The sequence below is a fragment of the Ursus maritimus genome, unplaced genomic scaffold (assembly GCF_017311325.1).
Source record: "Ursus maritimus isolate PB19 unplaced genomic scaffold, ASM1731132v1 scaffold_16, whole genome shotgun sequence".
Classification (NCBI taxonomy): Eukaryota; Metazoa; Chordata; class Mammalia; order Carnivora; family Ursidae; genus Ursus; species Ursus maritimus.
Genome location: NW_024424008.1, coordinates 480,223 through 496,489, shown reverse-complemented (window position 1 = coordinate 496,489; position 16,267 = coordinate 480,223). Strand labels below are relative to the sequence as shown.

At 38.0% G+C, this 16,267-nt stretch overlaps 2 protein-coding genes across 2 annotated transcripts; both read right to left on the bottom strand.

Moving 5' to 3' along the window:
• Positions 1–6,833: 6,833 nt before the first annotated feature.
• On the bottom strand, positions 6,834–7,790 carry LOC103681176 (olfactory receptor 51A4). The gene has a single exon (XM_008710707.2). It carries the CDS (start codon positions 7,767–7,769, stop codon positions 6,834–6,836), a length of 936 nt encoding a protein of 311 aa, XP_008708929.2. The 5' UTR covers positions 7,770–7,790.
• Positions 7,791–14,446: 6,656 nt separating this feature from the next.
• Positions 14,447–15,388, bottom strand: LOC103681218 (olfactory receptor 51A7-like). Its single transcript, XM_008710750.2, has one exon. The coding sequence runs from the start codon at positions 15,386–15,388 to the stop codon at positions 14,447–14,449; it is 942 nt and encodes a 313-aa protein (XP_008708972.2).
• Positions 15,389–16,267: the final 879 nt, after the last annotated feature.

The window sequence follows — 16,267 nt, the reverse complement described above, 5'->3', positions numbered from 1 at the left end:
ATCTAGCAGAGGAATTAAACAATTCTGCACTGATGAGGTCCATTTTATTGTGTTTGTTTTGAATATTGTTTGATTTTTTTAATGTTCTATTTTCTGGGTATATAAAAGCCTTCTTAAGCTATCTGCAACCCATAATAATCTAGCAGACTCTGCTTTTGTAAACTGAAGTGAAACATTTTGAAATGTTACCTATTTGTTTGTTTTAAGATTTTATTTATTTATTTGGAGGGGGCAGAAGGAGAGGGAAAGGGAGAAACAGACTACCTGCTGAGCAGGAAGCCTTAAACAGGACTTGATCCCAGGACCCTGAGATCATGACCTGAGCCAAAAGCAGACACTTAACCAACTGAGCCACCCAGGTGCCTCGAAATGTTACCTATTTCTTTTTTATTTTTCAGCATTGATGACATGTGTTTACTTTTTTTATTATGTTCAGTTAGTAAACATAAGTACATCATTAGTTTTTGAGGTAGTGTTCAAGTATCTATTAGTTGCACATAACACCCTGTGCTCATCACCATATATGCCCTCCTTAATACCCAACATCCGGCTGTCCCATCTCCCCGCCCCCCTCCCTTCTGAAACACTCAGATTGTTTCCCTGAGTCTAGAGTCTCTCATGGTTTGTCTCCCTCTCTGGTCTCCTCCCATTCAATTTTCCCCCCTTTCCCCTGTGGTCCTCCACACTCTTCCTTATGTTCCACATATGAGTGAAACCACATGATCATTGTCTTTCTCTGCTTGATTCAGTTCACTTAGCATAATCCTCTCCTGGAGGGGATGTTACCTATCTCTAACTGAGTTCCACAATTTCAATTGTGTGTCCTTGCTTTTCATGGCAATGAAGTTATTTCTATAGGTGCAATAAAAGCTTGTTCACCTTTTTAGCAAGAAATGATTGGAAAAATTGATTATGCAACCAGGGCATGGCCTGGGATGGCATACTTGAACACGTCGTTCATGTAATCAGGTATTAGCAACCACTGTTAAGGAACTAAAGTTGACCTTCTAGAGCCAGTGCTGACCAAGCCCTTTGAGAAAAACTGGCCTGGCAATTGGTTATACCGTTCAGCCTTCAAAGAGTTAAGAGAGGTCACTTCCATGGAAGGCCAGGACCCTAGAGACATTTTGATGACTTCAAGAAGAGAAGAATTTATTCAAAGTGTACAGGAACTGTAAGGGAAATCTGATGGAGAAAGTTTCTTGGACTGGCTTCCTAGTTTCAGTACAGCAAATATAAGCGGCTTTTCAATCTGCGATTTTTTTTAAAGATTTTATCTATTTATTTGAGAGAGACAGACAGACAGAGAGAGTGAGCACAGGCAAGCAGAGGGACAGAAGGAGAGGGAGAAACAGAGTCTGCACTGAGCAGGGAGCCTGACCCAGGGCTTGATCCCAGAACCCTGAGATCATGACCTGAGCAGAAGGCAGATGCTTAACTGATGTCACGCAGGTGCTCTTCAGTCTGAGATTGCTTATGAAAATCTCTGGCATTGCAAATTTAAGAAGACCTTTATGGCAATTTAACATCCTTCCTGCCTTTATGTAAATAATCAGGCCAAAGCTAATGAGTTAGCCTCATTTTGTAATCAAGAATAATTATTCCTTAAGATTCTATTTTCCTTAAATGGAGGAGACTATAGGGGAAAATGTGGGCGTCAGTGGAAAACTATGCATTGTTTAAAGCATGGCCTTCTGAGTTATCTGATCCCGATTATGTGGGGGCTTTGTGCCTTTCTATGTCTTTGCACTATTTTACAATTCTGTTAATTATAGATACTAATTACTAAAAACAATTCATGTTTGGTAGACATGCAAATATATTTAAGATTATATTTATTTATTTGAGAGAGAGAGAGCACAATCAGGGAGAGGGACAGAGGGAGAAGCAGACTCCCCACTGAGCGTGGAGTCCCACACGGAGCTCAATCCCAGAACCCCAAGATCATGACCCAGCCGAAGTCAGACACTTAACTGACTGAATCACCCAGGTGCCCCAGTGTAGACAAGCAAATATATTTTGTCTGGTCAGAGCTCAATTGACTTCCTTTCCCAATGTGGATGAATCCATTTTTGTACTCATTTGCAAATTCATGTCAACATTTCTGTCTATAAACATACCTTTTCTGTGAATTCTACTTTGAACAGATTGTTACATTAGCCTATTTCCCTCATTAAAAAAGATAAGTTAAATGATACCTTTAATGGATGTTCATTATTTATATATGTGTCAGGGTCATGATTTTACCTTATTGGAAAATAACACATTAACATGGCTTAAATTATTGAATGGAAGAGAGACAAATTATAGAATAATGAAATATGGCATTAAGTAGAACTTCCATAGAAAGTGAAAGGCTAGGAAGTTGACTTGTCCTGTAGAGACCAGTAGATGGTATTCGACAATAGGAAACATAGAAAGAAATGAAAGGATGAATTTCTTCTAAATTTTATAATATTTATTGTTTGTTTGATTTTTAGTGATTACATGTAAGGGTCATTCCCTCATCTCAAATTTAGTATCTGAAGCAGAGACATATTTCATACAGATCACAGTTGTGTGTTGAAGACAGATATTTTAAATGATGAGGCCATTTTTAGTCGCTCTGATCACCATCAAACCAACCCATTTGTCAGATAACTGAATATTTTAATAGTCAAATGCACACATCAAATAGTTCTTTAATAATGGAGAAAAAGGAAAGCATATTGTTATGGGCTTAATTGTATCACTCCCCTCAAATTTATATATTGAAGTCCTAACTTTCAGCACCTCAGTGTGTGATCATATTTGGAGATAGGCCCTTTATTTTTTTTTTAAGATTTTATTTATTTATTTGAGATAGAGGGAGAAACTGAGAGAGAGACAGCCAGCAAGAAAGGGAACACAAGCAGGGGGAGTGGGAGAGGAAGAAGCAGGCTCATAGCGGAGGAGCCTGATGTGGGGCTCGATCCCATAACGCCGGGATCATGCCCTGAGCCGAAGGCAGACGCTTAACTGCTGTGCCACCCAGGCGCCCCGAGATAAGGCCTTTAAAAAGGTAATTAAGATAAAATAAGGTCTTGGGCTCTAATCCAATATGATGTGATATCCTTATAAGAAGAAATTTGGACACAGAGACACATAAAGGGAAGGCAATGTATCATGAGACACTGAGACATCCCAACAGAGGGAGGACCTTCTCCTTGACCACACACTAGCATGGCTTCTATCAATTCAAGGCCATATCCCTGGATAATGACCTCTATTCTTAAAATGTCTATCTGAGAAAGATTAGCCCTGCCAAAAGAGTTTACTGGTTGTCCCAACTAAAACCTGAGATAGGCCCCTGATCTGCCTTTTCTTAGAACATTTACTTTAGAAAATTTGCAGTTGTAAATTTTTTCTCCGTCTCTTTGGGCAGTATCTTCTACAATCAGGAATGTCTTTGGCAAAGACATGGGAACCTCCCTTTGAAATTAAATCATCAAGAAAGATAGGACCCCTGTCTCCTAGTCTCTGTGAGAGGCTAGAAGCCTAATTTGAATAAACACTATTAATCAAACACAAGTGGGCTAATCACAGTGGTCAAACGCTCCCTTCCCACATCCTTCAATACTTTCCTTCAGCACATTTCAGCATTTCAAAACCCTCTCACTTTTTGCTTCGGAGGAGATGAGCTCAGCTCTATACTGAAGTCTCTGTCCCCTGTGGTAGCAGTATGAGTAAAATCTGTGATGACCTGGCGAATTGTATGGGAAGCCAAAAAGGTGTTAGAGCATTATACACCAACAGGAATGTTGGCAGTTTATACTGATGGGGACATAAATGAGATGAAATGAAGGAAAGGTGTCAGATTTTTGAGAGGCTATGGGACTGGCCAATACAGCTTTTAAGCTACAAACATGCACTAGCCTTTAAGAAAAGGGAGGAATGACCCCAAAGGTGGTTCAGAGGTTAGCAGAACTGCCAACACTACCACGGGCCCAGAGAGCCAAAGGCTTCGGGGACAGGGTCGTTCCTCCTTTGGCTTCAAAGGACAAAGGACAGGACCACTGCTTTGATTTCAGTGGAACAGACTGCCAATACCCAGGGTTGAAGGGACAAGGCCAATACTCAACTGGTCTAAAAAGGCGAGGATGCCATCCTGGCAGACCTGGGGGACTGAACATAAAGCAAAAGAGAATTATTCTCAAAACTTTAAGCATAATGGGATTTTCCCTGCTAAATCCTGGACTTGCTTGGGACCTGTGATCCTTCACATTTCTTTTTTTTTTTTTTTTATTCAATTAGCCAACATAGTACATTATTAGTTTCAGATGTAGTATTGAATAATTTATCAGTTCCATATAACACCCAGGGCTTATCACATGACACGCCCTCTTTAATGCCCATCACCCAATTACTTTTCAATTTATCTTATTTGGAATGGGGCCATCTATTCTATAGCTGCCCCACTATTGTCTTTTTGAAGCAGATAACATATTTGCTGCTTTCATATTGGGTGCACTGTGAAAGTTGTGGGTGGATTAAGACACCCAAGAAGCAGAAAAACTTCTTAGTCTGATCTGATGATGGGATTTTCTATTCTAGGACACATGGTGGAAACAGGTGCAATCCTGAATGTACGTGAGAGCTAATATGTAGCCAAGACAGTACTATCCTGGGGTATAAATGATAAGGTTTGAATGAAAGCTTTTAATTTCCTGTCTATGAGAATTTTTTTCAGTTTCTCAGAGCCTCAGTATCTTCAAATGAAAAAATAGGCAGGAATGTTTTTGTTTTTGTTTTTTTTTTAAAGATTTTATTTATTTATGTGACAGAGAGACAGCCAGCGAGAGAGGGAACACAGCAGGGGGAGTGGGAGAGGAAGAAGCAGGCTCACAGCAGAGGAGCCCGATGCGGGACTCGATCCCGGCACGCCGGGATCACGCCCTGAGCCGAAGGCAGACGCTTTAACGACTGCGCCACCCAGGTGCCCCGGAATGTTTTATATAAAGCCAGGGTATTATGAGAATCAAATAAAATATATGTCTGAAAATGCCTGGAAGCCCATGTTGCACATATTAGAGGTTCAAAAACAATGTTTATGGCTGTGAAAAGTTCTCATTAATTCTGAGTTACCTTCCAAGTGTGGGCTCATTATTGTTCATTAAGCATCTGACATTTATAGACTTTGTTTCTTGATTTACCTGAGGATAAAAATGTAGGAGACAAGAATTATTGTGATTTGTGGATAAGACTTGAGTTAATGAGTGGATATGAGAAAAGATGATAACTCGGTTCTATGATCTGAGTTTTGAGGTCACGTTGGGAAGGTTAGGAAGGTTTGTCACTTACCACAACCTACACGATAAATTCCTCCTTAACCCTTTATTATTTTTTCTTTAACATTTTTGAGCACCTGTGATATGCCTGTCTTTGTAATACACAACTGAAGACAATTATATCACATCTGGGTGGAGTGTTTCTGAACTTTTCAACAAGTAATTCCCCTTTCCCCAAATGTGGCTTGTTCATTCAAATTCATTCAACAATTATTTATTGGAGATTTACGCCACATCAGAAAACATGCTATGCATTAAGTAAACAGAAACAAATAAAATGGATATGATTTGCCTTTTTTTGAAAGCACGCTTTATTCAGAAAGTAGAAAGGAAAGAAAGAAATTATATCTGTGATTGCAAACAATAATAAACAGAATAGAGGATAAACTAGCTATAAAAGAGATTTCAAAACAAGGGTTATGTTTTGGACTGAGGGCTTAAGGAAGTATTCTAGAGTGAAATTTAGTCAAAATATAACAAAAAAGTGAATAGAAATGAATTATATGAAATTGGGGTCAAGAACATTCTAAAATTGAGGATCAGATGTGATAATTCACAAGAAGCAGAGAGCTCTGTAAATTCTACAAATACGCAGAAGGCCAAAAGGGCTGGAGTTTAAGGACTGTCTGATGATGCTGGAGAAGGAGAAAGATCCAGTCAATGTATAGTCTTAGAGTATGTACTTCATCGCTTCAATTCTATTCTCAAAGAAATAAGAAACTTCATATTTAGGGGTGCCTAGGTAACTCAGTCAGTTAAGCGTCTGCCTTCAGCTCAGGTCATGATCCCAGGGTCCTGGGATCCAGTCCCACATTGGGTTCCTTCCTCCGTGGGGAGTCTGCTTCTCCCCCTCCCTCAACCCCTCCCCTCCTGCTTGTGCACTCCCTCTCTCTCTCTCTCTCTCTAGTAAATAAACAAAATTTAAAAAAAAAAGAGAAACAATATTCAAAAGAGTCATCATCATACTATCTAATTTTCATTTTAAAGACATAACTCTTGTCTAACATAAAGAATCAAATAGAAAGTAACAAGAGTAGATGTTTAGAAACTTGTGAGATTATTGCAGTATTTCATTAAAGAGATACTGGTGACTTATACTGGGATGACTAAAATGAAAATAGTGAGAGGAAGACAGACTAAGTTATAATTTGAGTCTAGACCTCAAAGAAATGAATACAGATGGATTGCATTTGAGGGATGAGGTATCCACTTCTGTATATCCCTTGGAAGGATATACATGATCATTTTGGTTCTATCATAGATGACATCATAAGACATCTATTTTCATCCTGATAATGGATTTTCCTATATCCCTTAAGGGAGGGACCTCAAGATATGCACTTTCTGTTACCACTTCTATTTATATCCATGCCCGGTATCAGTTATGAATGAAATAAATCTCACATAATAACAAAAAGTGATACTGATGCATCTTCATGTCAAATATTAGGTTCTCTGCAACTTATCTTGGGAATCTTTCCCAAAACAACTAGCTGCTATGTTTCCTATTACACATCACTGTTGTATCTACTTCTGACATAATTTTGCCAGAACTCTCACTCTAATTTGCCTGGTTTGCACACAGTACACGATGGGATTCATCATTGGAGGCACAAGTAAAAGAACATTTGCCATGAGAACATTGAAGAGAGGTGAGGCATGTCGGGCAAAGCGATGGACAATGGCCAGGTTGATGATGGGCAGATAGAAGATGATCACTGCACAGATGTGTGAAACACAAGTATTGAGGGCCTTGAGCTGCTCCTTTTGGAATGCAATTCCCAGCACAATCTTGAGGATCAGGATGTAAGACACAGCAATGAGCATAAAGTCTACCATCAGGCAGAGCGCTCCAAAAAAGCCATAGATGACATCAATTCGGTTGTCAGAGCAGGCCAACTTCATGACATCCTGGTGGAGACAGTAGGAATGGGATAACTGGCTTTTACTGCAATATTTCAAACTTCTCAGAGTGAAGGGGAAGGGCAGCACTAGGAGGATACTCTTAAGGAATAATACTATCCCTATTTTGGCAACTCTGACAGGAGTCAGAATGGAGCTGTATCTCAGAGGGCTGTGGATGGCTAGGAAGCGGTCAAATGACATGATCAGGAGCACTGAGGATTCCGCTGCTGTGAATCCATGGATGAAGAATTCCTGGGCAAAGCAGGCATTGGCAGAAATTTCAGGGGCATCGAATAAGAAGATCCTCCCCATGGTGGGTAGAGAAAAGAAGGACAAGCCCATGTCAGACATGGCCAACATGGAAAGGAAGTAGTACATGGGCCCATGTAAAGAGGGCTCTGTCTTGATGACAAAAAGGATGGTGCAGTTTCCCAGAATAGCAGAAAGATACATGCTGCCGATGGGGATGGAGATCCAGATGTGTGCATATTCCAGCCCTGGCATCCCAACCAAGAAGAAGGTGGTGATTTCAACATATGATATGTTGATAATGGACATGACACTTTTAGAGGGCTCTACAATGAGAGAGAGAGATGCTACGTTAGTAAAATATGAATATCTGGAAAATCACCGAAAAATAGTTTTTGAAGAGCTTCTTTTGACAGGACAAAGAATTTATGTGGCTACCATATACTGAAAAATACATGTCACTTTGAACTTGAATCTTCAGTTATCCTAGCTTGGAAAAATTACTGCTGGCCATATTTTCCCTATAGAGAATCTGGACCTTTATTTTGCATTCAGATACAGGTCTGAATTCATTTTTTTCTGTAAAGTTTTAGTAAGCAGTCATCAATTCCCCCCTTTTAAAAAACGTGTCAAGTTTTTATTTAAATTCTAGTTAGTTAACATATAGTGTAATACTAGGTTCAGCAAAATTGAGTGATTCATCGCGTACACACAACACCTGGCACTCATCACAACCAGGGCCCTTAAGTTGTCTACTGTTTTGCTTTTGTGTGCTAGATCTAATATTGGGTAGAATATATGATTCCCAAAGTGACATTTAGTAAAGGCAAAGGAATTCCAGACTCTTTTTCTTCCTAACCTTTGGAAATCCCCCTTGTAATGTATGGTCTTCTCAAAATTAAACTGTCCTTAATGCTATTTTTTGCCATCTGAAAATTGGTTATTTAAACATTCTTTAAAAAATACTTGTATTTCAAATCATGTATATATTTGTCAGGGCAGTCCCTGCAGAGATTACTGACAAATCATACCTCATTTCTTTTGGCCTGAAATTTGTGACCACTTGTGAAGTGTTACCAGGAGAATAATAAACTGACATGGTCAGTGTTGCAATTTAGGAGAATTTGAATATTACCGAAGGCTGATCCTCCAAAAGGTAAATAGTGTTTTTAACTAGTCTCTGAAAGGAACATTCTTGCTAGAAGTATGACTTTTGGAAGCTTCCTCCTGCTCTATATGGAAGTTCTGTGTGGTTGAGAGCCAAAAAATTAAAAATAAAATAAAAATTAAAAAAAATTCAAAAGTAAGTGAAAGCTAGAGGGCTATCTGGGTACTCACCAGAGAGTGGATATTTTGGAGATCACTTTTGAGAGTAGCTGAAAGCTTCTGGTATAAAATCCCACATGTCAGTGAATTTGACTGCCGCCAAGTCTCCTCCTCATATATGAGGGCTTGCCTCTTTATTTCCCCAGTCACCTGCTCAAGGGGCACTGAACTCTCTGGGGATTGCAGCCAGGCTGCCTCTGCTTTGAGAATAAGCATACAAACACATGCAGATGCAGGAAATCCAGTGAGAGTTAATACCAAGGACATGAAATAAGTATCTAGACTATGAATCAGGAACCGTTTTCATTAGTAAGAGGTCCTTAGTAACCAGGTATGGGAGAAACAAGGTAGTGGTAAATGCTGAGCAAAATCTCTGAGACTTCTGTTGGGTACTTGGCTCAGATATTCCTCTGCCCCAGTCAGAGTCCAAGCAGAGATGTTGGGAGTTGAGTTTGTGTATATAAAGAAGTGATGCAAGACAAACACCCTATGACATCTATTTTTAGCCTAGACTTCATTCCTCAAGTTGGATTCATCCTTCCACATGCTCCTGGACATCACTAACTAAATATCCCTGTAAACCAACAGATCCAAATTAGACTTCATTTTCCCCTTTCCTAAGTCTGCCTCTTAGGGACTTATCATAAGAATACACTATGATGTTCAATATTTTACAAGCCAAATATCTGGGCCCTTTAATCTCTTCTTTCCCACACTTCATACATAGTAGAAACTAACAGTATCAAGTATTCAAATTGTTCCACATATTGAGATTCATTCATTACTAGATGACGATGATGAATCCTTTAATATTTTGGATAATAGTAAGTACATTTACTACCTTCATTCAGGTGATGAAGAAAATCTTTCTCAAGGAGGTCACGTGGTCTCTCCAAGATCAGGCAGGGGTTGTATGTTAGAGGTAAGGTAGGAGCTCAGGGTTGCCAGATTCCTGATAATTAAACATGTTGCATGCAATCAGGAATGTCAATCAATATTTGGGGAGTTATAGACAGAATGGTTGGCTGGAACTCTGTATTATTTCAACATTCTAAACGGCCTACCAGCTTATTCTCAGAGATTAGCAGGGTTAATCTTATCTTTGGAACAAAGAAAATAATGCAAATGGTATTTGATGGTTAATATATTTTGTGAATATAGGTATCTACAAACACATTAAAAACAGCAAATAGAGTACAGCGATATATAAAAAATAACAATACATCTTGACCAAGTGGAGCTGATCATAAAAATACACACTTTTCAATAATCAATGAGTAAATTTCACACTGACATAGAGAAAAAACTGCATTCCATCTCAATAGATAAAGTCCTAATATATTTTCATCACAAAACCTCTGAGCAAACTAGAAATAAAGGGTACTACTTTGAATTGGTAGACATATATAAAAATGCTTTAGTTGACATTACAGTCATGAAATAATGTTGGACATTTTCTCTCAATGACATGTAAAGTTCAGGATGTCCCTATCAGTATTCTGTTAAAAATTCTATTGGACGTCCGGAACTGTGTAATATGGAAAAAAGAAAGAAATGAAAAGAATAAAAATTTGAAAGGATAAAGTAAAAATGTCTGTACTCACAAATGATGATTGTTTAGAAATCTATAAATATTAAGAATAAGTTAATTTTAATTTTTTAACATTATAACTGAGCCACCCAGGCACCCAAGAATAGGTTAGTTTTAAAAAGCCAGCCAGAAATATACAAAACTGAGTTCCCACACACTTGAAAAAACAATTTGTATAAATATAAAATACCATTTATGCCAGTCAAGGTGTTTAATCGCTAAAACCAAGCATGCAAAAATAAATACAATAAATACTTTTAAGATACCTACACGGATAAATTCAAAACACTGCAGAAAATTTCAAGATCTATATAAGCAGAGAGATCAGGTTTATAGATTAGAAAACTGTGTTGCTAACAATTCTTCACAAATTAACATTCACTCAGCACAATTCTAATCACATCCTAGTAGGTTTTACTGTGGAAATTGACAAGCTGGTTGTAAACTTTATGTGGAAATGCAAAAGACCTAGAATAGGCAAGATAAGAAAAACATTGAATGAACTGCAACATTAGATCTCACTAACTCTAAAGCTGCATTTATTCAGCGGTGTGGCATTGACACAATGTTGGAGGAATTTATCAACAGGATATGACTGTCAATTGACCCATGAACTGGACCTGGATAATTGGAGGCTCCTCACCCCCACCCAATCCTCCGAATGTACATTCTGGGCACCATTCACAGTAGGAGCCCTGAAATGTTCAAGACATAGCCTTGAGGAAGCAATGTGTTATTGAGACCCTCTGGGTGGTATACGTGACTGAACCCATGAACGCCTTATGTAAACTTTTAAGATTCTGGGAGCAGATGTGGAGATTTCCTCGTCCTACGACTACCCAAGACAAGCCTCATATATGTTTCTGTGCTTGTTAAACCTGCCACCTACCAACGTGGAATGCTCTGCCTCTTTCTCTGGTCTCTGCTTGCCCTCCGTGTATGGGGGCCAGTTTCAGATTTTACCTGGGAAGTTCCTGAGGTTGCAAACCAACACACAAGAAGAGACAAAATGACACTGACAAAATTTAATAGGAAAAGGAAGGTCTTTTCAACAAATGGAGCAATTTATATACAAAAATAAATGAATAAATATTGAACTTTATCAAAATTAATTTCAGCTTGATCATAGACCTAAGCATTAAATAACAAAGGAAAAAACATGTAGAACAAAAATTACAAAAAAAAATGTTCATGACCTTGGAATAACCAAGGACATAAAAAGATTAGCCCTGAAGTAATAATAATCACTTATAATTAACAAAAGGGAAGAACTTCCATTCACTGAATGACACTTTTAAGAAGACCAAAAGACAAACCATCCACAAGGAATAAACATCTTTATTACACATATATGACAAAGGATATATAAAGAACCCCTAGAAATTAGTAAGTAATGTAAAAAAAGTGTACTTGAACTCTCACAGTTCAATCTGCATTGAGGAAAATAAAAATTAGTATCATAATGAGATACCATAACATAAATACTACAGCTGCCACAGCAAACACATCTCTAAGAATATCTATAGGAATTTTATTTATAACAGCCAAAATTTGGAAACAACTCCAATATCCATCAATAGGATAATAGGTTAAAAATAATTTTGTATTCTGTTTTAATTGGCCTGTGATGTTACATTATTATCCAGACTTTGAAAAGCTCCCAAGTGATTCTAATGCCTTGCCAAGATTGAAAGGAGGGCTTTCCATGGCTCTTATATAGGTGCTGTCAGTTAAGATGATATATTTCAGCATACTTGTCTGTCTTCTTAAATGTAGCATTCTAAAAATGATTTACCATTTCCACGATGAATTGCATTCTCTAAGTACACTCATTGCTAATTCTTGGTGTAAAATAATAACGGATCCATTTTCTAAGAACTCCCAATAAAATTCCTAAAAGCTGCTATTTAAGCTCATTTCTTATGTATCCTTTAATAATTTTTTTCTTAAATCATATTTTTTATATTTTTTCTCAATAATGTCATTCCGTTCTTTGGCAGGTCTAGGAGACAGCTACTGGTTTTATTTCATTTTCCTTTATTTTATTTAATTTGGTTTGTTCTATTTTTTCCAAATACCATTTCTTCAACCTTCCTAGGAAGAGAAACACCTTCCTTTGTGTATTCCAGTCACAGCGATTGTAGTAATGTCATGAACCGGTTTTGCCAATCACATTGAGTTCATACCCAAGGGTGTTACGACAAGTTCTGGTTTAAGAATATCAAGTAATTCATATTTTTCAGGCCTTTCCTTAAGTCTCTAAGTGAAGTTCATAGTGAAATTTCACTCTTTTCTCTGTTAGTGGAGACGTAAGAAGTGTCCCTACTACCTATCCCTCCAACTTGTGACCATTTACTCATCACGTAGGGGGTTTCATTCAGAATAGTGATTTCAACAAAGAAGAAAGATGAAAAGAGCAAGAGTTGGTGATGCTATGACTTCTAGAACTTAAGAATGATGAAGCTCCCCAGGTTCCTGCAACTTCTATTTCCTATCTGTGAGCCATTGCAATGTCTTACCTAAGAATGTTGTGCTGCATAGCATGCTATGATTTAGTACCGCCTCTAGCAGGGAGTGTTTACCTTAGTAATACAGACCTTCTAATTTTCAGGATTTAGTGTGGATTAAATATTAGTGCTTATTAAAAGTGAGACAAAATTCAGTTAGAAAACTTCAGATAATTTTTGTGAGGACCTGACTAGATCTTATCTACATACATGAGATTACTCCACTTATTTTAGGATTGTTGACTATATTTGTGCTTGCTTTTATTTTAATTTCTATCCAAGTAATTAATTCATAAAAGAAGTGAACTTTATATTAATGGGGATTTTCAGACATACTTTAATGGATTCTTTGGTTTTCTTATCATGCATTATATCCGTGTCTTCAAAATGTGCTAGGATTGCTATGCTTTTAACAAACATATGATAACCAATCCATATGTTCGAGGTATTTTGCTAGACACTGACAAAGATAGAAATTAAAATATTTGACTTCAATCACATACACATTGATGTAGGATGTAGCCAATTAAGAAATAATATTGCTGTTTAGCTATCTAACTGGCAAAGAGAGTACTATACAAATTTGTAAGGAGCAGCTCACCCAATATGCATACTAAAGGAAGCAGTGTATTCAATATTTTTTTAAGATTTTATTTATTTATTTGACAGAGAGAGAAAGAGCACTCACAAGCAGGGGGAGCAGCAGAGGGATTGGGAGAAGCAGCCTCTCCACTGAGCAGGGAGCCCAACACTGGGCTAGATCCCAGGGCCCTGAGATCATGACCTGAGCTGAAGGAAGGCTGATGCTTAATTGACTGAGCCACCCAGGTGCCCCTAATATATTGCAGAGAACTTAAAATATAAATTGATGACATATTTGCTCACCTATACTGTATTTACATTTAGTACATGTTTCACAGTAAATGAAGATAGGAGCATTTTTATGATTTAGTTGAATTGCTGATGAAACAAACACAAACAGACATATATCACCCCCCCAACACACGAACACACATACATACACACAAACACACAAATATACACACAAATGCACACAAAATAGGTTTTTAGGGGATGCTGATGCTGTGTGTGTGTGTGTGTGTGTGTGAGAGAGAGAGAGAGAGAGAGAGAGAGAGTGATTAATCTTTCTGTTCACTTCAGTCAGGGCTGATCATGCCTGAGTTAGAGTTATGTTTGCTTTTTTCCCAAATGGACATACTAATTTCCTTTTTTTTTTAGAATAATAAATAGAAAATTTTGTTGAATCAAAATAAGATGGTACTTCTGTAGCTATTGTTGATATAGTCATATAGCTGCTTGTGTGGAGAGGTAAAAGGGAAAAAGGAGGTAGAAAATGTAGTGCTCAACGTATTATAACCCCAAGCTCTGTTGGATGTTGTTGCTGCTAAATGAACTCAATACTTTGAAACTTGATGGGCCTGCTGAGTAGATGAAATATATATTTTTGTCAGTCTCTATTACTTTGCTGTCATTCTCGAACCTCTACATTTGTTCAAACATTGCCAAGTGAGCTGGGCATTCATTGCACCTCAAGTTTCTCATCAACCTTGTCTCTTACGTAATTTCGTGAGAATCAGATTTCTAATCTGCTGACTCTTCACAGAGTACACAATGGGATTCATTAGAGGGGGAACCAGAAGGAAGGTATCAGCTACGATGACCCTAACAACTGGGGAAGCGTTTTTGGCAAAGCGGTGAATAATCGCCAAGGTGATGACAGGCACATAGAAGATGAGCACAGCACAGATGTGGGAGATGCAAGTGTTGAGGACCTTGAGGCGGCCCTTGTGTGAGGCAATGCCCAGAACAATCTTCAGGATCCACGTGTAAGACACAGAAATGCACACCAAGTCTAACATAGCAGTTAGGGCCACAAACAGTCCATAGATGACATTGACCTTGTTGTCCGAACAGGCCAGCTTCATGACATCCTGGTGGAGGCAGTAGGAGTGGGATAGAAGGCTTTTCCTACAGAATTTCAGTCTCTTTAGAATAAAGGGGAAAGGGAAGACCAATAAGATACTTTTTATAGCAGATACAAGGCCAATTTTAAAGACTCTGGCACTGGTCAGGATGGAGGTATATCTGAGAGGACTGTAGATGGCTATCAAGCGGTCCATGCACATGATGAAAAGTACTGATGACTCCATAGCTGAGAAGCCATGAATGAAGAACTCCTGGGCAAAGCAGGCATCGGGAGAAATTCCAGTGGCATTGAACAAGAAGATTCTCAGCATGGTTGGAAGGGAGGAGATGGACAGTCCCAGGTCAGAAAAGGCCAGCATGGAGAGGAAATAATACATAGGTTCATGCAGAGAGGTCTCTGTTTTTATGAAAAAGAGGATGGTGCAGTTCCCCAAGATGGCAAGGAGGTACACGAGGCAAATGGGGATGGAGACCCAAATGTGAGCATGCTCCATGCCTGGGATCCCAACGAGGAAGAAGGTAGAGATTGCCACCTCCGAGGTGTTAAAGACTGACATTGCAGGAAAGGGAGATGAGGATGTGGGTCTCAGAAGAGCCTTCCTGCAATGGCAAAAACTAGTTTCCTTAAATGTGTATTTGTGTAGCCATTTGTCTAGTTGTTTGGGTCAATGGAATCTTGTGATTCCACCTATTCTGCAAAAATTCTTCGGATTAAAATAAAACATTTTGTAAGGTGTGGACAGGAATAATATCATAATACATGTAAGTAGGATACAGGAACATGAAAATATACCTATTCCTCATATATTCATCAGTAGATGGATATAAATATTCTAGATGTTTTCCCTAGACTCAGCACATAAGAAGGAAACAGAAAATTTATCAGCCTCTATTTCTTATACATATTTTGTTAGGATAGTGACACTCTATGAACTTGGAAATTATACGCATTAACATAGGTTCAGATCGAAACATCACACTACAGATACATGTGCAATTATTTAATATTTAACCTTTAAGAAATTGTATTGTTTTGAAACATGATGGTAAGACAATTGCATATTGACATGCAAAAGAATGAATTTAGATCCTTACCTCACACTATATGCAAATTATTTCACAATAAAAGACTTCTATACAAGAGCTGTAACAGTAAAATGACACAAAAAATACATTAAATATACATTAATTGGACTTAACCTTTTTTTAAAGTTTGTGATTCAAAGTACACCATCAAGAAAGTCCACAGAGCAACCCACAGAATAAGAGAATATATTAGCAAATCCTATATTTGGACACGCATCCAGAATTTAGGGAAAATCTTTATAATTCAATAATGCAGATGTAAATGATCTTCCACATCATTCATCATTGGGAAAATGCAAGTCGAAGACAGCAAGATACCATTTCACACCTATAGGCTGCCTAAAATTAAA